Consider the following 24268-nt stretch of genomic DNA (forward strand, 5'->3'; position numbering starts at 1 on the left):
AAACATTACATTGTTTGGTTTATGTTTTTAAATATTTTAGAAATAATATCACATATTCATATTTTCAATCTTGCTTTATTTGTTAGTCATTACTTTTGATAGCTCTCTTGTGTTGACTTATACCTAAATGCTGCATAACATTGGAGGCATATAATATTTCATGTGTCCATTACCTCTATGTTTGGATAAAGTTGTTGTTTACTATTACAACAATGCTACAATGAAGAGGCTTACATTGTCTGTCTCCTTGGGCACATGTACGGATTTCTCTGGAGCTGAAGTTCTTGAACTAAGGTCCATGGACTCTAGAGGGTTCCCAAGGTCCTTTCAGGGGACTCTCAGGGTCAAACTCTCTTCATAATACTAAGACATTACTTGCCCTTGTTTACTCTTGCTCTCTCGTGAACATACAATAACACTATGCATTTTAAAGAAAATAACTATATTTTCCAAAAAAAAAAAAAAAATTGTGAGAAGAGTAATATTTAGATTTTTCCAAATCTCTTTAATTGTCTGGCTTGATTTTTTTTTTTTTTTTTTAACATCATGCATTGGTCATTTGGAAAATGTCGGTTCAATCAGTTATGCAGATCTCCCTAATGTTGACGCATTTCATTATACGGTATCAAAAAATCACATTCTTTCTTATCACCACAGATCTCAAAAGTTCTTTAGTATTAGGTGGTGGATAGAAATTGTCCAAAATAATGACTTCTTTTTTTTCTTAAATTTTTTTTAATGTTTGTTTATTTTTGAGAGAGAGAGGCAGAGTGAGAACAGGAAGGGGCAGAGAGACAGGGAGACACAGAATCTGAAGCAGACTCTAGGCTCTGAGCTATCAGCCCAAAGCCCGACGTGGGGCTCGAACTCACAAACTACAAGATCATGACCTGAGCCAAAGTGGGACACTTCACTGACTGAGCCACCCAGTTGCCCCCAAAATAATGACTTCTACTTGAAAGTCTGAATTTTGTCATCGCCAACAAATACTGTCACTGCTGCTTTCTCTAAAGTGACAGGCACACTTTGTTCATTTTTGAGAAAATGACTGTCAAATACCCAAATCTGAATAAACAGATTGCCTCTAAATAATTCTTTCAAGGAAAAATGATATTCCATAAAAAAAAAAAAGTAGCTAGTTTAGCTTGCAATTCAAACAACTACACAAATACCTTTCCTTGAGTTAATCACTGTCTTTTGGTATCTAACAAAAGTGCTTACTTCTGGGCTTCCTATTTTTGTCACACAGAGTACGGAAAATTACGAGTACTCAAATGTCAACACTGAGTAAAATTAGCAATTTTTACTACTGAAGACATACTCCAGTGAAACTAGCTTTTTTTTTTTTTTTTTAGCTTCAAGCGTGAGGTGGTGAAAACTATGACGATTACTAGACAGTTTGGTGCCACTGCCCTGATTTATGCTAAGGCACTAGCAGATTTACACTGTTGTTTTTGTACCACTTAGCACAAATGTCAACACATGGAAAGGGTGAATTCATATCCCACTTTTGGGAAAATAGTTTTGACCTCCTTGATCCATGAAAGGGTATCAGGGACCTGAGAGTTCCATAGAGTACATTTTGAAAAACTGCTATTACAGGTTAGGCCTGGGTTTCTGAACCAATTAATATATAAATTCACCCAATCCAAATCTAGAAGAGCGAAGAAACTGGAGGCGGTTCTTGGAGGAAAAGGTTTGCTCTTCTTTTCAGAATAAGCCATAAGGTTGTACAAGCAAACTGCTCACTTTAAAATGGTTAATGGTATAAGTGAAATACTCTTTAAAATGGTTATTCTAAGCTATGTGAATTTTATCTCAAAAAAAAAAAAAAAGAACATAACATAGGAAAATATGTTCTCTCTTTTTTGGATACAGTTGTACAAAGATATGTGGCCAAATTGGTTATAGCCATCTCACTACCAGTCAAAATAATTCTTACTGATACAACCCTAATATGCTTACTTCAGCAGCACATATACTAAAACTGATACAACTGTAATAAATAACTTAGTACATACGTCTATCCAAGCTGGTATTTTTATTTCTGTAGGGCAACTCTCCAGGAGTAGACAGTTGGTTCAGAGTATTTTTTGCACATTTACTTAAAAAACATTATGAAGTACTATAAACATGATATGTAGAAAAATTTGTCACTCAAACACCAACCACTGGGATTGAAAAGTTTGCCCATATATGTTTCAAATCTTTCTGTTTCAAAAATATATCATTATAGATAAAACTGAACACCCCAATCCCTTCTCCCATTCCCTCCCCAGGAATTTATCATTTTTATATGTACTTTTGTACATGTAAGAGTCCATACGTACAGGAGTGAGTCCATAAAACATACATTTCTGATTCATGACTTAAAAAATTTATAAGAATGGTATCATACTGTATGTATTCTTTTGCATCCTGCTTTTGTATAAAAGCCAATATTATGATTTTTGATAAAGATCTACTGCTATCACTATTCAACATAGTAGCCACAGTTACATGTAGCTATTTAAATTAAAATTAAATAATATTAAAATTTCAGTTTCTCAGTTGCACTAGCCATGTTTTAAATACTTAAAAATTCCACGTGGCTAGTAGCTACTGTATCAGACAGCACAGATATAGAACATCAATGTCATTTCAGAAATCTCTATTGAACATTACTGAGATGTAATACATTCGTTTTCCTGCAGTATTGTACTTTCTGGCAGGAACATGCTTCATTTTATCCATTCTCTTCATGAAAAAATTAAGCTGTTTCCATTTTCCTCTGTACACATGTGAAAGCATTTCTAGGATTTATACCAAGACACAGAACTGCTGAGTCCTAGATTATATGTGCTATCAATATAACCAGATATAATGAAACCGCTCTCAAAACGGTTACACCAGTCACCACTCTCACAGGTACACAGACCTGATGTGACAGAACTGGAGACTTAAGAGGCTTCGAATGCAGTATCTCCTTCAAAGCATTTGCCTTTCTTAAGCAGTATAGACAGAAGACTAAGGAGCCAGAAACCTCTCAACACAGTCTCTTATACTGGTAAAATAAGTTTACCTAACTTTCCACTGAGATGCCTAGGGGTTACAACCTAGGGTCAATGAAAAAGCAGAGGCCCAGTAGACTGAGGCCTACTAACTCTGCAACCCAACACTAGCCCAGCTCAGTCCCTGAACGGATTAAGGTGAATAGTTGAGCACTCTAACTGCATGGCAGAGGGAAAAATAAGCCCTCTCTGTGAGAAGATAACATCATTAGGAGCCTTTGCAGTTACTTACACATTTTCCAGCATTGAATAAAAATTTACTAGACATGCAAAGAAAAAGAATCATATGATAATAGAAAATATAAAGAGAAAGCAGTAGCACACACACACACACATGCACATATGTCCAAAATCTAGTTAGCAGACAAGAAAGTTAAAATGACTGAATAACGTGTTCAAAAAAATGTGGGAAAACATAGAAAAACTGATGAAAAGGTAAAATCTATTAAAAAAAAAAAAGAAGAAAATAGATGTTACAGAACTAAGAAAAATCACATGAAGAACTCATCAGCTGATTTAACAGAACACGTAACAGGACAGAAGATATAACTAATGAATTCAAAGACAGATCAATAGAAACTTTCCAAATTGAAGCATAGTGTTTTTTTATTTTATTGTTTCTAAAGAGGATGATATAAAAAAACAGAGTAGAAGAGAGATGTGGTAAATGGTCAAAAGGTCCAACATATTTCTACTTGGAGACTCTAAAGAGAATGAGGGAGACAGGGGGAGCAGAAGCAACACGTGAAGAGGTAATTTTCAAAAACTGAAATACAACAAACAACAAATTCAAGAAGCTCACCAAATCATAAACAGTATAAAGAGAAAAGAAACCACACCTAAGCACATCTTAGGAAAACTAATGAAAAAATCTAAGACAAATTTTTAAAAATGTTTAAAGCAGTCTTTAAAAAAACATTAAGACGGGGCGCCTGGGTGGCTCATCTGGCTAAGTGGCTGACTTTTGATCTCAGCTCAGGTCATGATTTCACGGTTCAGGGTATCGAGCCCTGTGTTGGGCTCTGTGCTGACAACGAGGAGCCTGCCTGGGATTCTCTCTTTCTCTCTCTCTCTCTCTCTGCCCCTTCCCTCTTCTCTCTCTCTCTTTCAAAATAAATAAAAACTCAAAAAAGTAATTAAAAAAAAAAACATTAAGGGGCGCCTGGGTGGCTCAGTCGGTTAAGCGGCCGACTTCGGCTCAAGTCATGATCTCGCAGTTTGTGAGTTCGAGCCCCGCGTCGGGCTCTGTGAGGACAGCTCAGAGCCTGGAGCCTGTTTCAGATTCTGTGTCTCCCTCTCTCTGACCCTCCCCCGTTCATGCTCTGTCTCTCTCTGTCTCAAAAATAAATAAATGTTTAAAAAAAAAATTAAAAATAAATAAATAAATAAATAAATAAATAAATAAATAAATAAAACATTAAGACAACTGACCTCTTCATAAAAACAATAGAAACTAGTAGACAATGGACAATATCTTTTAAAGTGCTGAAAGAAAATAATTCTATGCCTAGTAAAAATATCTTTCAAAAACGAAGCTGAAACAAGTACATTTTTAAACTAACAAAAACTGAATGTGCTTTCAGCAGGCATGCAGTAAAACATTAGACTCATCAAAACCCAAAGATGTGGGCTCCAAAGCACGCTATTAAATAAGTGAAGGAGCGCTTGGATGGTTTAGTCGGCTGAGCATCCAACTTCAGCCAAGGTCATGATCTTGCAGTTTGTGAGTTCAAGCCCCACATCAGGCTGGCTGCTATCAGCATAGAGCCCGCTTTGGATCCTGTCATCCCCTCTCTGCCCCTCCCCCGCTTGTGCACTCTGTCTCAAAAATAAACAAACATTAAAAAAAAAAAAAGGGAAAACAACCCCACAGAATGAGAGAAAATATTTGTAAATCTAGCTTTTATTCTACTTTATAAACAGAAAGCTACCGTAACCTTGTAAACAGTTATTTCCTTATTTTAACTAAGCATTTTAAGTTATTCTGACACCAATTTTTCTGTATTAAAAAGACATAACTTCTTTTTTTAAAAAAATATCAAATTTTTAAAGTTCATATGATCAATGATGTTTCCTGGGCGAACTTTAAAAAAAAAGCAACTAGTTGAGTAATAATCCAATATATAACTTAAATGATTAAGTTCACAGATGATCCAATATGGTGGCTAGCACCTTGCAACAGGTCAATAAGGGAAAAGAACCAGAATCCACTGAATACTTACCAGACACTCTGAAACACATTTTTCACAGATAATAACAGTTAACATTTATTGGCACTTACACTGCGCCATGATCTGTTGTTGTAAGTTTATTATTTGTATTAATTTATTCCTCCCAACAACCCTACAAAGTATGTTACCATTATTATCCTTAGTTTATAAATAAGGAAACTGAGGCACAGAGAAAGTTAGGTAACTTGTCCAAGGTTATGAAACTAATAATTGGTAGATTTGGAATTTTAACCCAGGCAATCGGACTCTGGAGCTTGAATTTTTAACCACTATACCATGCTACCTCTCCAGGATTCAAATCCTAGGTGTTTCTGAATTCACTGGGCCAAAATATTAGTCAATTTGTAATGAGTATGTCTTAAAAGTCTATTTGGGAAAATACAGACCAAAAAATCAATCCAAATAGACTCAACAAATATCTTAATTTTTAAAATATGCATTTCAGAAGACTATTTAACAAATGAAGGCAGGTTTGACTCTACATTGTATTAAGATAGCAGTGACACACAATCCTAATTTAAGAGAAACACAGCAGACTACCAAGCAATTTCTGTAATTATCGTAGCATAGGCAAAACGGTGGTACGTATCAATTAAATCTCACTTAAAGTAATAATAAGAAAAAGAGATTAGGCAAAATAATAGATCCCACAACATAACTTGCTGTAAATTCTCTTAAACAGTGTTTTTCCTGACATACCTTCTCTTGCTGCAACCTTAAAAGCAAACCACGCTGTTTCTTCCGAAGTGGGGGCATTTTATCATCTTCTCCTTTGTCTCGTAGATGTCTGCAAATATTTCACAGTGAGACAAAGAGTAGATTAAATTTCTAATTTAATGTCAAGAATTCTTGACCACTGCAAAGTCTCTAAACTAATTTAACATTTTCAAATGTGGAAAACAACTGCTGTACGCAGCAATGGCCATTCCACCAAGTAAATATTTTACTGCACATATAAATATACAAACACTAGACCGGGTCCTTTAAAGATAAAATTGCTTTAAGGAGTTTACAACACAGTAAAGGAATTCAGTATAAAATAACAATCAGTCAAGTGATAAAAGAGAAATGCAAAGAAAATGTTATAAGTAGGAGGTCTCGAAAGCAACAGGATTTAGGGACGACTGCCATATTTCTAGGTTGAGAAACTGGGTTGATCAAATTAAATGTGGAAACAAAAACATCTTTAAAAACAAAGCGCTTTCTTTTAATGAAAGAAGAAATTAGAAAGTGAAAACTATATTCACTGAAACAACTTACTTTTTCTGATGCTCTAACCAGGCTAATTCAGCCTTAGTTTTCTCCTTCAAGGCCTTCTCACGGAGACGCAGGAGTGAAGACTGGTGTGCTGCCCTCATTTCCTCTTCTTTCATATACTGTCGAACCATCTCCATCGTAAACTTAGAAAAACTATCTTGTCCTCCTGAGAATGGCATGCTCAGCTCCTAAAGTGAAGATTTTATTTCAAGTTTATCATCATCTAAGCCTCTGGAACTTAATTAACGCTGTTAAAAGAGGCATGCACTTATAAACTATGTACACAGAAAGGCTGCTGACCAAGAGAACATTCTTCAAAAAAGGCACATAAGAGGGAAGAACATTCATCTGCTAATTTATTCAACCAATAACATTTTAACAAACAACTACTGTAAGTCAGGTACTGTCCCTGGGATATAAAGTAGGGTAAGAATTGTCCCTGTTACCCACAAGGCTAACGATTTAGTGAGAAGAATGATAGAAACATAAATTTTTAAATGGAATGAAGTAAGAGTAAAGCAAGTGAAATGCTAGAGACATAACACTGGCTCAGATCCTCGAAGGCCTTTCTATATCATTCCAAGGAATAATAAGTCCTGTGTTGTACTTCGTAAGGAAAGCAAAGCCAGATTCTATAGCAAAAGTATAATATAAAATTGCTATCTTAGGAAAATCATTCCTGGAGATGACAACTGAATTCAAGTACAAAATGTACCCTCATATCTACGAGAGAACACATCCACAACTCTTTATGAAGTAATCTCCACAGGTAAACTGAAGCATACCTTAGCAGAAGACAGTGTTGTCTTTTCCGGAGAAGTTTCATCATCAGAGTCATCATGATGGCCTCTTTTCTTTTCCATGTTAAATCTGCGATGGCTCTCAGAAGGTAGTAAAGATCGAAATGATTTTTCTTCTATTTCATCTTCTGTCATAGATTCATCAAATTTCAGTGAATATTCTGTTGCAATAGAAGTTGAATCTAAAAGAATTTAGAACAAGTGGATTTTATCATTCTAACAGTTTTCAGTAAGTATTCAATTTAGTAGCCCTTGCTGCCTCTTTATGGGACGATCTAACATAAATTCATAGAGCTGATCACTAATAATTGTAGGCCTGGAATAGTTCACTTACCTTACAAACAAGGAAAAAAGTCTCTAAACTATCTAAAAACACTAGTACAAGAAATATGGCAAAAGTGTAATATACTTTATATATAAAGAGCTCTTACAAACCAGTTAGGAAACTACTAAGACTCCTACAGAAAAATGAGAAATGGTCATGATCAGATCCTTCAAAAATACAAATGGCCAAACTAAGGAAAGAAAAAAAAAAAACAAAACAACATTTAATATTGCTAGCAAAGAAATGCAAATTAAAAGTTTTTTAGAACTCATCAATTCCATGCTTAACTTACAACACAACAGCTCTTTTTAGGTTGGTTCTTGTTTGCCTCTGACATGTACTCCCCTTCCTTTTTGTTTTTGGGCACCCTTACTTATTGGTACTACAAGATGCTCCAGGTTCATTTTGCATTTTCCCTGCCCAGTCCTAGAACAAGTCTCATTTCTCCAAAGAGCTCTACTTTCTTTTATTGGACAATATCTAGAAACCATAATTATGGGCACTGGTTACTCTTGTTACTGCTAGAGTATCATGGTTTCTTCACCCTGTCAATGAACAGAGCTAGGTAATATATGCATGTATACTAGCCCGTGTACACACATAATCTCTCTCTCTCTCTCTCTCTCTCACACACACACACACAAATTGTTCTTGTATCTATCCACCCATCTAAAGACAGATTCACACTGATGTTACTGAGTCCAGCACCACAGGATTCATTCTAGTCTTCTTTTCTTGTGTATCTAACATCCTTTTCCAGCATGAAGAAACTTGACCCCTACCATCATCCAACGTCCATTTACTTATTCGCTCAATCCTAATACATATGTAAAGAACTGTGAACTTGTACCCCTATGAAAAGCTCATTTACCAATCAGAATATACTTTATATACTGTTCCTTTTATATTTAATAGGCTTACAATTTCTACTCAAAAATTCCGTTTTCCAAATTTACTTAGGTCAGCTCCTTTTCCTTCCACTCTCTTCAATGTGGTCATGCTACACATTTCTAATAAAGTTAGATTCATTAGTCACAGACTGCATTCCATCCTAGATCCCCCAACATCCTGGTTGATGTGTGTGTATTTAGTATGCACACACTAAAGTTTGCTCTTTGTGATGTACATACAGCTCTAGGGTTTTGACAAATGCCCAGTATCAGTCAATAAATAAAAGAACCATACAGGACATCCCTTATATGACATTTGCTTCACACTGAAAGTTCTCCCATGCAACCTCTTTGTAGTTAACCACTTCCTCTTCTATCTAACACCTGGGAACCATTAATCTGTTTTCCATCCCTAAAGTTTTGCCTATTCCAGAATGTCATATAAATGGAATCATATGATATGTAGCCTTTTGGGGCTTGCTTCTTTCACTTCACTTAAAATTCATTCATGATGTTGCCTGTTCCTTTTAATTGCTAAATAGTGTTACACCAGTTTGCTTATTCTCCTCATAAGACATCTTCCAATTGTTAGCAATTATGAAAAATGGTGCTATGAACATTAGTGTATAGGCTCTTGTGAGGACGTAAGTTTTCAATATGCTTGCCTAGGCATATTGATTGCTGGGTCACTATAAGATACTGTGAAAATGTCTTACAAAATAGCCATACCATTTGGCATTCTCACCAGCAATGAATTGAAGTTCCTGTTGCTCTGCATCCTTGCACCATTTTGTTGTCAGGTTTTTGGATTTTAACCATTCTAAAAGGCATGTGTACATTCTTGTTGTGATTTTAATTTTCCACTCCCTGGTGACACATGATATTGAATACCTTTCCTAAGTCTATTTGCCATTTGTAGAGTTTCTTCAATGAAGTGTCTGTTCAGATCTTATGCACATTGCTTAATAGGGTTGTTGATTTTCTTGTTGTTGAGTTTTAAGAGTCCTTTATATAAGTCTGGATGTTAAGTCCTTTATCCAACATGTGATTTACAAATATTTCTAACAGTCTGTGGCTTATCTTTTTAATTCTCTTAACAGTGTCTTTCACAGAGCAGTTTTTTAATTTTGATAAAGTATATCAATTTTTTCTCTCATGGACTGTACTTATGGTGTCGTATCTAAGAAATCACTGCCAAATAAAAGGTGACCTGTATTTTCTCCTGTTTTCTTCTACATACTGGTTTTCAATAGGGTTTAGTTTCTTTGGATCTTGGTTGTCCTGTGAATTCTAGTTGCCTTAGTCTCTCCACACTCCTAACTCTACTTCTTCAATTCAGAAAGGCTGCTGGGCTTCATGCTGTGCAGCCGGGAGACTCCCCTCAGGCAGTAAGCCCAGACAATCTCAGTGCTCCTCTCACCTGCTTTCCATCTCTCATGAAGTGACAGCATTCACTGCCTGATATTCAAGTAAAAATACTTACTTCGCATGTTTTGTCTGATACTTGTTTTAGGAGGGAGGGTAAACCTGGTCCTATTCCTCCATTGTGGCCAGAAGTAGAAGTCCAAGTAATTTAATTTTATATTGTTTAAACAAGTTAAATCTACCAAGAAGTCATGGTTCAAGACATTTCAAATTAGTCACTTGACAATTCTACATTTACAGGTACTGGAACCATGGCAAACACTTGAGAACAACATTAAACAAGTCACAGATGGTTACATCTACTCCTTCTGAGGCTCATGGACACTTTCAATAAATAAATCGGTCTTCGCCACTATAATCACAAACAACTGTTATTAAGATAAAATTTTGCAGGGGTTAAATTCATCCTATAGGAGGAACTTAACAAATAATTTATTGTTTTCCTCTATCCTTTATTTCTCTCTTTATGTGGAAGGTGTCATTATGAAGTCTGATCCTAAAATGAATTTCGTTAGTCTTTAATTCAGTAATCCATAAAACATTTTCGAAAACATTCTGAAAAACATTCATCGATCAGTATAAAAATATGAGCATGCCTCTTGATATTTAATACTATTACATTAGTCTGCTTGGATTACTATAATAGAACACCACAGACCGCTGGCTTAAACAAACAACAGAAATTTATTTCCTCACAGTTCTGGAGGGTGGAATCCAAGATCAAGGTGCCAACTGGCTTGGTTTCTGATAAAACCGTTCTTCTTAACTTGCAGGTTGATGCCTTCTGTGTCCTCACAAGGCCTTTTCTCTGTGCATGTGCATGCCTGGGGTCTTCTTCTTACCAGAACATAAGTGCCCACTCTTCTGACCTCACTTAACTTTAATTACTTCCTTAAAGGCCCTATCTTCAAATAAAGTCACATTGGAAGTTAGAACTTCAACATATGAATTTTGAGAGGATACAGTTCAGTCCATAACATCCCATCCTCTGGTTCCCCCAAATTAATTCCTTCTTGCACTCAAAATACACTCACCCATCCTAAGAGCCCTCAGAGTCTTAACCCATTCCAACACCAACTACAAGTCTAAAGTCTCATCTAAATATCATCTAAATCAGGCATCCATGAGACTCAAGGTATGATTCATCCTGAGGTAAAATTCCTTTTTAGTTGCGGACCTTTGATACAAGACCCAGTTATGTGCTTCCAAAATACAATGGTGGGAAAGGCATAAAATAGACAATCCCATTCCAAAAGGGATAAATGAGAGAGAAGGGTGATGGGTCTCAGGCTAGTCCAAGACTCCAGTGGAGCAAATTCCATTAGGTCTTAAGGCTCAAGAATGACCCTCTTTGGCCAGATGCTCTGCCCTCAAGCCCACTGGGGTGGCCTTGCCTTCTTACCTCTGTGGGCAGAAGCATCTCCTCGACCACTGGAAACAGTTTGCTCCTGAGGCTGAGAGCAAGGGCAGCCTGGACAAATGAAACCAAAGAGGTGGCCCCATACTCAAACCAATGAAGAGACAGCCTTGCCATGTGGGTTGTATGGCCTGGGCCTGTGGTGGCAATGGCTGCCCTGCTGATCTCTGAATCACCCTCAGGGTCATTCTTTCCTTGTTTTAAAGGAAAAGGCATGTTTACAACCTAGCTCTACCGTCTCATCTGGTAGAATCCCAGAACTCTGAAAGCCTTCGTATATTTCAGCCCATCTCTGTGCTCTTTAGTCCTAACTGGCAGTCTCTCTACTCGGATAATCCCATCTCTATTCCTGGCTTCTGCTGAGATGGCTGCTTAAATCCAGGGGTAATCTCTTTATGGAGTGATTATCCAGTCACATCCTTGGTGTTCTCTCCAGAACATGCTTTCTCATTTTTCACAATAGGGACAGTCTGAGAATTTTCCAAATCTTCAAGTTCTGGTTCCTTTTTTAACAATTCCTTCAATTTATCTCTCCTCTCACATTTTACTATAAGCAGTAAGGAGAAACCAGGCCATGCCTTCAACACCTTACTTAGAAATTCCCTCCGCTAACTATCCACGTTCATCTCTTTAAACTTTTGCTTTCCACAAAAAGCTAGAACACGGTTCAGCCAAGTTCTTTGCCAGTTTATAACAAGGACTGCTTTTCTGCCAGTTTCCAATACCAAATTCCTAACTTCCATCTTCATCAGACTTCATCAGAATCATTTTTAACATCCATATTCCTGCCAATCGTCTCTGCAAGACAACGTGGGCTTTTTCTCACATGCACCTCAACACTCTTCTTGCCTCTAATCACTACCCAGCTCTAAAGCCACTTCCACATTTTTGATACTTGTTACAGCAGCACCCCATTTCTGGGTAATAAGAGCTATATTCATTAGCTAGATTGTATTTGTACTTCTGGGTAACAAGATCTGCATTAATTGTTAACCATTAATTATAGACTGCTTATGCATAAAGTATATTCATTATAAAATTACCAAAAAAAATTTAAGGGATGAGAAAAATCAAAATTGAAAAACCTTCTTCTTGTACTCTCAAGACTGCCTTGCCTATCCTGCTCTGAAGACAACAGTGCTAGACCATTAATCAAATACACTGCTTGAGAGCCAGTCATTAAAAAAAAAGATCCTTAAAGGTGTCATCTGTTGCCAAATTCTGTTTTCTTCATTATGTTGTTTACTACCCACGATTTGATAGGGATACACCTCTTGTTTATGATCCAGGAAGACGTAACTAATGAGTTTTAATTTAGTTACTATATCTGACATTATCATTATCTATAAGAAATTGTATCCTTATTATATTATCTAAAATGTAAAGTTCTAATAATGTATTCTGTTTTTATGATTATATTATATATCGATAATAGGATATAAGAAATTTTTTTTAATATCTATTTTCCATTCACATGCATGCTGTCCTAGATTTACTTTGCCTCCCCTTAGGATTATGACACACATTAGTGTTTGTTTTCTTTTTTTATATGAAATTTATTGTCAAATTGGTTTCCATACAACACCCAGTGCTCATCTCAACAGGTGCCCTCCTCAATACCCATCACCCGCCCTCTCCTCCCTCCCACCCCCCATCAACCCTCAGTTTGTTCTCAGTTTGTAAGAGTCTCTTTATGGTTTGGCTCCCTCCCTCTCTAACTTTTTTTTTTTCCTTCCCCTCCCCCATGGTCTTCTGTTAAATTTCTCAGGTTCCACATAGTGAAAACATATGGTATCTATCTTGCTCTGTTATGACTGATTCACTTAGCGTAACACTCTCCAATTCCATCCACATTGCTACAAAAGGCCAGATTTCATTCTTTCTCATTGCCACGAAGTATTCCATTGTGTATATAAACCACAATTTCTTTATCCATTCATCAGTTGATGGACATTTAGGCTCTTTCCATAATTTGGCTATTGTTGAGAGTGCTGCTATAAACATTGGGGTACAAGTGCCCCTAGGCACCAGCACTCCTGTATCCCTTGGGTAAATTCCACTGCTGTTGGAAGTTCTAGCATCAGCAATCAGACAACATAAAGAAATCAAAGGCATCAAAATTGGCAAAGATGAAGTCAAACTTTCACTTTTTGCAGATGACATGATATTATACATGGAAAATCCGATAGACTAACCAAAAGTCTACTAGAACTGATCCATGAACTCAGCAAAGTCACAGGATACAAAATCAATGTACAGAAATCAGTTGCATTCTTATACACTAATAATGAAGCAACAGAAAGACAAATAAAGAAACTGATCCCATTCACAATTGCACCAAGAATCATAAAATACCTAGGAATAAACCTAACCAAAGATATAAAAGATCTGCATGCTGAAAACTATAGAAAGCTTATGAAGGAACTTGAAGAAGATATAAAGAAATGGAAAAATATTCCATACTCATGGATTGGTAGAATAAATATTGTTAAAATGTCAATACTACCCAAAGCTATCTACACATTCAATGCAATCCCAACCAAAATTGCACCAGCATTCTTCTCAAAGCTAGAGCAAGCAATCCTAAAATTTGTATGGAACCACAAAAGACCCCAAATAGCCAAAGTAATATTGAAGAAGACCAAAGCAGGAGGCATCACAATCCCAGACTTATTCTCTACTACAAAGCTGTAATCATCAAGACAGCATGGTATTGGCACACACAATCGTGTTTAAAATACTGGCAAGCGGGGGGCGCCTGGGTGGCTCAGTCGGTTAAGCATCGTACTTCGGCTCAGGTCATAATCTCACAGTTCGTGAGTTTGAGGCCTGTGTCAGGCTCTGTGCTGACAGCTCAGAGCCTGGAACCTGCTTTGGATTCTGTGTTTCCCTCTCTCTCTGCCCCTCCCTGGCTTGCACTCTGTCTTTCTCTCTCTCTTTCAAAAATAAATAAACATTAAAATAAAATAAAATAAAATAAAATAAAATAAAATAAAATAAAATAAAATGAAAAAATAAAATACTGGCAAGGGTAACTGACATAACATGTAACCTTGAAATCGCTTCACCTGGATACATTTAATATCAGATTCTCACACACACACACACACACACACACACACGCTATCATGTTCTAAGCATATCAACTAGCTCAGCCACAAACATCTCCAAGGGCTCTGGAAGCTTCCCCAAACAAATAACTACACACACACGTGCAAGGAATGTTACCTTTCTCATCAGGAAGAGAGGGTGCGCTGTCACTTCGTAGAGAATCATCTGCAGCGGTCTGAACCTGTTCATCAATAGAACTCTCCATCTTTTCACCATGAAGCTTCCTCTCATTTTCCTTAGAAGACAGAACTGAGGGACTTTCTTGACGGCTGCTACCACTGCTACTTCTGTTTATAGATATTATGGAAACAAACCAAAAAAAAAGGGGGGGTGAGAAAGTAAGGTTCATTACTTCAAAGTAAACTTATTTGACTAAGGGAGTGTGTCTTATGATCAAGATATGAAATGATGAAAGATGTAACACAAAACATAAAATGCTAAATAGAGAAAAGTCCGGGAAGAAACTGTTTTAGGAAAGATGAGTAGGGGAGAGGAAGGTTTGACTGTTAAATAGTCATGGGAGGCAACTACAATTCTATCACTTTTCTTCCCCCTTCATTTTAAAATCAAGCTACTGGGAAAAGGGGCTTCTGCTTGGCTATTTCAACTTTTCTACAACATCACAATTAATCACAACCTGCTTCAATCCCAACTACTCTACTAGAACTGTTCTTGTAACCTCTACCTAAACTTCAATTGCCAAATCTAATAGATAATTCTTCTGCAACATTATATGGTGTTGATCTCTACCTCCTTCTTTATAACCTCCACTTGCTAAAGCAAATGTAGTAAAACGTTAACGTCAGTGCAATGTGGATAAAAGATATTAACTCTGTATTATTCTTGCAACATTTCTGTAAGCTCAGAATTATATCAAAACTAAATGTCAAATAAAAGACTCTCCTTTGTTACACTCTCTGATTCTACTCTCACCAGCTTTTCTTCCTTTCTTCCGAACAAGTTTTTCTGCTTCTTTCACTTCCTTTTAAATTTTCCTGGCTTTCCTTAAAATGATGGTGACTCCCAGTGTTTTGTTTTTGGTCCCTTTCTGTTTTATGCTACATACTCTCTTTGGCAATCTTATTTATCTCTATAATCTTCTTTTAACTTGTTTTATTTTTTATTTAATTACATCCAAAATAGTAAGCATATAGTGCAACAATGATTTCAGGAGTAGATGCCTTAGCGCCCCTTACCCATTTAGCCCATCCCCCCTCCCACACCCCCTCCAGTAACCCTCTGTTTGTTCTCCATATTTATGAGTCTCTTCTGTTTTGTCCCCCTCCCTGTTTTTATATTATTTTTGTTTCCCGTCCCTTATGTTCATCTGTTTTGTCTCTTAAAGTCCTCATATGAGTGAAGTCATATGATTTTTGTTTTCCTCTAATTTCACTTAGCATAATACCCTCCAGTTCCATCCACGTAGTTGTAAATGGCAAGATTTCATTCTTTATGATTGCCAAGTAATACTCCAGTGTGTATATATACCACATCTTCTTTAGCCATTCATCCATCGATGGACATTTGGGCTCTTTCCACACTTCGGCTATTGTTGATAGTGCTGCTATAAACATTGGGTGCATGTGTCCCTTCGAAACAGCACACATATATCCCGTGGGTAAACGCCTAGTAGTGCAATTGCTGGGTCGTAGGGTAGTTCTATTTAGTTTCTTGAGGAACCTCCAAACTGTTTTCCAGAGTGGTTGCACCAGCTTGCATTTCCACCAACAATGCAAAAGAGATCCTCTTTCTCCACATCCTCGCCAACATCTGTTGTTGCCTGAGTTGTTAATTTAGCCATTCTGACAGGTGGTAAGGTGGTATCTCATTGTGGTTTTGATTTGTATTTCCCTGATGATGAGTGATGTTGAGCATTTTTTCATGTGTCAGTTGGCCATCTGGATGTCTTCTTTGGAGAAGTGTCTATTCATGTCTTTTGCCCATTTCTTCACTGGATTATTTTTTTTTTTCAGTGTTGAGTTTGAGAAGTTTTTTATAGATTTTGGATACTAAGCCTTTATCTGATATGTCACTTGCAAATATCTTCTCCCATTCTGTCAGTTGCCTTTTAGTTTTGCTGATTGCTTCCTTCGCTGTGCAGAAGCTTTTTATTTTGATGAGGTCCCAATAGTTCAATTTTGCTTTTGTTTCCCTTGCCTCCAGAGACGTGTTGAGTAAGAAGCTGCTGTGGCCAAGATCAAAGAGGTTTTTGCCTGCTTTCTCCTCAAGGATTTTGATAGCTTCCTGTCTTACATTGAGGTCTTTCATCCATTTTGAGTTTATTTTTGTGTATGGTGTAAGAAAGTGGTCCAGGTACATTCTTCTGCATGTCGCTGTCCAGATTTCCCAGCACCACTTGCTGAAGAGACTGTCTTTATCCCATTGGATATTCTTTCCTGCTTTGTCAAAGATTAGTTGGCCAGGGGCGCCTGGGTGGCGCAGTCGGTTAAGCATCCGACTTCAGCCAGGTCACGATCTCGCGGTCCGTGAGTTCGAGCCCCGCGTCAGGCTCTGGGCTGATGGCTCGGAGCCTGGAGCCTGTTTCCGATTCTGTGTCTCCCTCTCTCTCTGCCCCTCCCCCGTTCATGCTCAGTCTCTCTCTGTCCCAAAAATAAATAAAAAATGTTGAAAAAAAAAATTAAAAAATAAATAAATAAATAAATAAATAAATAAAAAGATTAGTTGGCCATACGTTTGTGAGTCCATTTCTGGGTACTGTATTCTGTTCCATTGATCTGAGTGTCTGTTCTTGTGCCAGTACCATACTGTCTGGATGATTACAGCTTCGTAGTATAGCTTGAAGTCTGGGATTGTGATGCCTCCTGCTTTGGTTTTCTTTTTCAAGATTGCTTTGGCTATTCAGGGTCTTTTCTGGTTCCATACAAATTTTAGGATTATTTGTTCTAGCTCTGTGAAGAATGCTGGTGTTATTTTGATAGGGATTATGCATCTCTATAATTTTAACTATGGTCATTTAGATTGAGCCTCAAATCTGTATCAGCTAGCTTTGTCCTTCCCCTGACTTTAGGCCTTAAATTTCCAAATGCTCAGCAAACTTGTTTTCGAAGTCAGTGTTTTCCTTTCTCCCCCTTTGCTTTCCTAAGTTTATTCATTCATTTAAATATACATGGAGAGACATAGCCAATCACAAGCCGTGTTTTGAGAGCCTCTGCATGAGTTCTCTCCTCTTCTGAAACGCCCTTCCTTCCCTGTCTGCCTAATAAACTGCTAATTTAAGACTCAGTTCAAGTATCATTTCTGCAAAGTGCTTGTGGATACCTTCTCCCACTCCCAAGGAAGATTTGGTCACCTCTGTATCTGTATTTATACTGGTTTTTTTTGTGTAGGTTTCTAAAATAGTATTTATCAGAATATTGTGCAATTATATGTCCAGTTTAATAATGTTTTTGAAAGTATAAATCCTATAATATAGCTATAAGGTAAAAGATATAATGCAGGAGCCAGCAAGTGCTTTAAAGTCAGAAGGATATGGGATTAACCTCAGTTATTCCATTCAGCAGTATGTACCAGTAATCACTCACTGAATAAACATGCAGTAGATTGCCTGCCTTCTGTGTGCTAGGCATTTTGCTAAGTTATAGGGATAGCAGTCCTCATTCAGATGGCTATGATAAAAAAGACGGGTGCGCGAGTGGCTCAGTTGGTGAAGTGTCTGACTTTGGCTCAGGTCATGATCTCATGGTTAGTGGGTTCGAGCCCCAAGTCAGGCTCTGTGCTGACAGCTCGGAGCTCAGAGCTCAGAGCTCAAAGCCTGCTTTGGATTCTGTGTCTCCATCTCTCTGCCCCTCCCCCACTCACGCTCTATCTCTCTCTGTCTCTCAAAAATGAATAAACATTAAAAAATTTTTTAAAAAGTATGTGTTTATATATACAATGGAATACTACTTGGTAATGAGAAAGAATGAAATCCTGCCATTTGCAGCAACGTGGATGGAATTGGAGGGTATTATGCTAAATGAAATAAGTCAGTCAGAGAAAAACAGATATCATATGTTTTCACTCTATGTGGAACTTGAGAAACTTAACAGAAGACCATGAGGGAAAGGAAGGGGAAAAAATTAGTTACGAACAGAGAGGGAGGGAGGCAAACCATAAGAGACCCTTAAATACAGAGAACAAACAGAGGGTTAATGGGGGGGGGGAGATGGGGGGAGAGGGGAAAATGGGTCATGGGCATTGAGGAGGGCACTTGTTGGGATGAGCACTGGGTGTTGTATTTAAGTAATGAATCACAGGAATCTACCCCCAAAACCAAGAGCACACTGTATGTTAGCCAACTTGACAATAAATTTTATTTAAGAAGGAGGAGGAGGAGGAGGAGGAGGAGGAGGAGGAGGAGGAGGAGGAGAAGTGATTGCTAATGGATACAGGGCTTCTTCTGGGGGTGAAGAAAATGAAGTTCTCAAAGAACTTCTAGTCTAGTCCGTAACTGACAAATAAAGGAATGGGATATAGAAGGCAGCAGAGGCTGTAACAGTTACATTTGGAGTGCTATGGGAGAACACATAGAAGGCATTATCTAGAGCAGACTGACTCTTGGAGGGGCAGTAAAAGTAAACTCAATGAAATAGAGGAGAGAAGGTCTAGAAAACAGGTACATCATATGTAATGGTACAAAAGACAGAGAGAGCATGGTTCTTGTAGAGAATTAGAATAGAGTAGTTACAATTAGTGGAATATGAAAAAGGGGAAAATGCCAAGAGACAGGGCTGGCATGGACCAAAGCCGCAGTAATAAAGGAACTTTCATGCTCTGCTAAGTGGCTCTAAAGAAATACCGAAGGTTTCAAACAGGTGAATAGCAAACTGACTGCCGGGGCACCTGAATGGCTCAGCTGGTTAAGCGTCAGACTTCAGCTCAGGTCATAATCTTTCAGTTCATGAGTTTGACCCCCGCATCGGGCACTATGCTGACAGCACAGAGCCTGGAGCCTGCTTCAGATTCTGTGTCTCCCTCTCTCTCTACTCCTCTCCTGCTCACGCTCTGTCTCTGTCTCTCTCTCTCAAAAATGAATAAACTTGAAAAAAAAAAAGCAAATTGACTGCAAATTTTAGAAAAATCACCTAGTTACCATGTGGTTGTGCAGAGACTGGGGAAAGGTAAGAGAACAGGGAAACCTATTAGGAATCCCCTGTAGCAACCCAGTGGACAGTGGACAGCCTAAATGAACAAAGTATCAGTGAAGCTTAAATGAAAATCATACAGCTCCAGAGATATAGCAGATACTTAATACCCAACAATAATGCTTTTTAGTCTCATGACTTTATTTTTTGGTATTATTTACTTTTGAGAGACAGAGAGCACAAGCAGGGGAGGGTCAGAGAGAGAGGGATACACAGAATCTGAAGCAGGCTTCAGGCTCTGAGCTGTCAGCACAGAGCCCGATGTGGGTCTAGAACCCACAAACTGTGAGAACATGACCTGAGCCGAAGTAGGACGCTTAACCAACTGAGCTACCCACGCACCCCTCATGACTTAATTTTTTTAACTGAGGTTTTACTTTGACAATGTGGGTATCCTACCTGGAGGAATGCTAGAAAAGTGGCTTTGAAAATCTTCTAATCCAAGGACAGAATTGAAAACTACAGATATTAATACCACGCAAGAACCAATGACTAAGTATTCGATCTTCTTTTATGATGATAAAAATTAGCAGATGCAGTAATGTCAAGAAATATGGATGTTAGCAAAGCAATGGACAATAAATATAGACCTTGGAGCCAGATAAACCAAGGTTCAATTCCTTGGTGTGCCACTATCTATGTGACCTTGGGTGAGTTTCTAACAGCTCCATGAGCCTCTGTTCCCTACTATAAAATGAGGGCAGTATCTGTTTTGGAAGGTGGTTAAAATTAAACGTAGGAAAAACAAACTTACATAGTGCTTGTACAACGCAGGCTCCAAGGAATGGTAGTTACATTACTACAAAGAGCAACTATTTTATAAATCAGCTAATCAAATGGGGAAGTCCTAACTTTGAAGGGGAAAAAACTATTTCATATAAAGAAATGAGATTAAAAGTAAAAAAGAAAAAGCAATGTCTAAGCCATTTATCAGATTTTACTAAATCATACTGTTTTTACCTTCGATCATGATTCTTATATCTTGATGACTCAGAATAACTATCATATGAAGGGGAATACTTCTGATGCTTTGAGTCAAGGGTCCCTTCTTTACTCTGGGAGAGTGAAACAGATGGACTTTTCCTACAAAGACAAAAAAACCTGATTAAATATTTGAAGCCTCTAATAAGAGAAGGGCTTTAAAAACCATTTAACATCAATACGAGATAAAATCTTGAATAAACAGAAATTCTGAAACAGATATTACAAAGTATCTGAGAAAGGCATTCACGCATAGAAAATAGTATCTTCTGCTTTATGATAAACAAACACAAATCACCCCAGGTATCAATAAATATAAATAGCCTTAAAATTGATGAATCAGAGACGGTCAAAATGTGATGTGAAAAAAAAAAACCACACAAGCATGATCACATCACCCAGGCTGCCTAAAAATTCTCAAATGACTTTTCATTGCTCCTAGAATAAACTCCAAAATCCTCTGGGTCTGCAATGCCCTACCATACTCTGGTCCCTGCACTATCTTCTACCATTCTCCCCTTTGCTCTCTGCCTCCAGTCACGTTAGTCTTCCCTCATTTTCTCTTCCTACCTTTGCGTGTACTGACCTGCCTATTCTTTCTCCTTTACATCACTCACTCCTTTTCACCCACTAGATCTCCCCATAACTTTACTTCCTCAGGAAAATCTTCTCTGATGTCCCTGCATCCCCAAGCTATTCAAATTCCTTTGTCACATATCTCAGGGACATATGTTCTTTTCTCTTGTAACACTTAACCTGTTTGTAAGTGTGACTTCACTTAAGTGAATATTTGATTACAATATCTATCTCCCCCCCAAACTGTATGCCTGTAACTATATTCCCAGTACGCACAACAGTGCCTGGGACATAGTAGACACTCATTGCACATTTGCCGAATGACTGAATATTAACCTATCTGCTTCAGCTCTGGTCCTCAGCTGTTTCACGAAGTCGGGAGCATGCTGCCGCTGGTGGTCATACAGCGTTGCTAGGGGAGCTCCTGAAGCAGTAATGGCATCTGAGATATGAGTCCGAGTCAACTCTGCCATCTAAATAAGAACACACACAAGGCAAAAGCAGACATTAAAAAATGGTAACATCACAGAAACTGAGAAGGAGCATAGTGTCTTTGAAAGGTCACTGGATTGAGGGGCGCCTGGGTGGCTCAGTCGGTTGAGCGTCCGACTTCGGCTCAGGTCATGATCTCACAGTTTGTGAGTTTGAGCCCCGCGTCAGACTCTGTGCTGACAGCTCAGAGCCTGGAGCCTGCTTCGGATTCCGTGTCTCTCTCTCTCTGCCCCTCCCCCGCTCACACTCTGTCTCTGTCTCTCCTTCAAAAATAAATAAACATTAAAAAAAAAAATTAAAAAAAAAAAAGAAAGGTCACTGGATTGAGAGCAAGTTAATTCTGCCATAATAGGTAAAGTGCCGTGGGCAAGTCATTTAGACTCTTTTAGTCTCAATAGCTTCCTTATAAAAACAAAGAGTTGGATGGAGCACATGATTTCTAAGGGTTCATCCAGTTACAGCACTATGAATTAAGACAAAATCTTCAAGTCATATAATAGGCCATAGTAAACCAAAAATTAAATCTTCCTTCAAGAATCAATTCAATTACTACTTCCTGTCTGTTTTCTGACCTACAATGTCAAGTGTTTTCCCTATTATTAGGCACTTCTGCGAAGGCTCCATGTATTACTCATCTGGTATTTATTCAGTCACTGCCTTGACAACTTGAAGCGTTTTTGAAATCTTTGTTAGTGTTGTCTAAAATTTTCTTAAAATAATTCAAACTTATTTGCACAATCCCACTGCCAACACAGTAGGTTTGTGGCTTTTTAGTAACATCCACATGCAGCCAAAAATCCATGCATAACTTTTGACTTCCCCAGAATTGAACTAATAGTCTACTGTTGACTAGAAGCCTTACCACTAACATAAAGTTGATTCACACATATTTGGGACATTATATATATTATACACTACAGTGTATATATGTATAATTGGGTATATATGTATAATTCTTACAATAAAGTAAGCTAGAGGAAAGAAAATGTTATGAAGAAAATCCTAAGGTAGAAAAATTACATTTATAGTACCGTAAGGTATTTGTCAAAAAAATTTGCAGTTGACCTTTACAGTTCAAATGCATGTTTTTCAAGAGTCAACTGTATTCTTTCTTTTTTAAAGTTTATTTATTGAGAGAGAGAGAGAGAGAGAGAGAGAGGAGGAGGAGGACAGGGAGAGAGAGAGAGAGAGAGAGAGAGAGAGAGAGAGAGAGAGAATCCCAAGCAGGCTCCGCAACAGTGCAGAGCCTGACACAGGACTTCACCCCACCCATAAGATCATGACCTGAGCCAAAATTGAGAGTCAGACGCCTAACCCACTGGGTCAACCCAGAGCCCTAAGAGTCAGCTGTAATCTATTTCTTGATTACGGTGGCGTTTATAGGGATGGATAGATAGATAAAAAAGACTCAGAAATATATAGATATAGTAGCTACATCTATTTGACAAATGTATCTTACATATGTATCAAAACTCATCAAACAGTATACTTATAATGGATAGATTTTATTATTTGTAAATTATACATCATAAAATCAGTATATATATTTGAAAGATTTTATTTTTGTATGTATGTATGTATTTGAGAGAGAAAGAGAGAGCAGGGGACAGGCAAAGGAAGAGGGAGAGAGAGAGGATCTTAAGCAGCCCCACGTCCAGCACGGAGCCTGACGCAGGGCTCCATCTCACCCCCATGAGATTGTGACCTGAACTGAAATCAAGAGTCAGACACTTAACCAAATGAGCCACCCATGCCTCATAAAGTCAATATATTTTTTAAAAGCTTACTCTAGGACAGACATTTAGAGTTTCTCCATCTTTTTTTCCAGCGTCTGTATCACTCACATGTATAATATACTACAATAAATGGTGCCTCTTAATTCAATAGTGTATGGCTCCCACTGAAAGTCACTGATTAAAAGTATGTATTTGCGGGGCACCTTGGTGGCTCAGTCGGTTGAGCATCTGACTTCGGCTCAGGTCATGATCTTGTGGTTCATGAGTTCGAGCCCCACGTCAGGCTTTGTGCTGACAGCTTGGAGCCTGGAGCCTGAAGCTTCGGATTCTGTGTCTCCCTCTCTCTCTCTCTGCCCCTCCCCTGCTTGCACTCTGTCTCTCTCTCTCTCTCAAAAGTAAACATTAAAAAAAATAATTTAAATAAATAAATAAAATAAATCTTTGAAAAAAAGAAAGTATTTATTTGCTAGATGTTAGAAACCCATTACAGTGATGACCAAATTTACTCAGCATGACTAAAAAGAAAAGGGCTCTCAATGGCTCTTACTTCACAGATTTGGCGAGCTGCATCTGTGGTGAGGCGAGCAGTCTCTGTTTGCTGAGCAGCTATTTTACAAGTTGCTTCCTGCAGGACTTCGGTGACTTCCCGCTGTGACTTGACCACCTGCTGTAATGATTCTGCATGGACCTGAAAATAAAAAGGAGCAAAAAGAGAGCTTATGTTATGTTATGTCACAGTCTCTCCCTACCCCAAATTAGCTTTAATTTGTAAAATTGTTTCATGGATCAAATGCCTTGTAAAATAAAACATTAGACTATTATCTGGGTTTCTT

At 37.9% G+C, this 24268-nt stretch overlaps 1 protein-coding gene across 3 annotated transcripts in view; it reads right to left on the minus strand.

The window, feature by feature from the left end:
• CEP350 (centrosomal protein 350) overlaps positions 1-24268 on the minus strand; it is a 155877-nt gene that overhangs the window by 58742 nt on the left and 72867 nt on the right. For all 3 annotated transcript variants that reach the window (XM_078440525.2, XM_078440524.2, XM_078440526.2), the window contains exons 19-25: positions 23983-24123; positions 21544-21680; positions 20611-20733; positions 14624-14793; positions 7324-7520; positions 6542-6726; positions 5981-6068 (exon numbers count right to left, since the gene is read on the minus strand). In XM_078440525.2, the coding sequence (XP_078296651.2) occupies positions 5981-6068; positions 6542-6726; positions 7324-7520; positions 14624-14793; positions 20611-20733; positions 21544-21680; positions 23983-24123 (1041 nt within the window). The remainder of the gene's footprint in view (positions 1-5980; positions 6069-6541; positions 6727-7323; positions 7521-14623; positions 14794-20610; positions 20734-21543; positions 21681-23982; positions 24124-24268) is intronic.

This window comes from Panthera onca, chromosome F1 (genome assembly GCF_046562875.1).
Source record: "Panthera onca isolate mPanOnc1 chromosome F1, mPanOnc1 haplotype 2, whole genome shotgun sequence".
Taxonomy (NCBI): Eukaryota; Metazoa; Chordata; class Mammalia; order Carnivora; family Felidae; genus Panthera; species Panthera onca.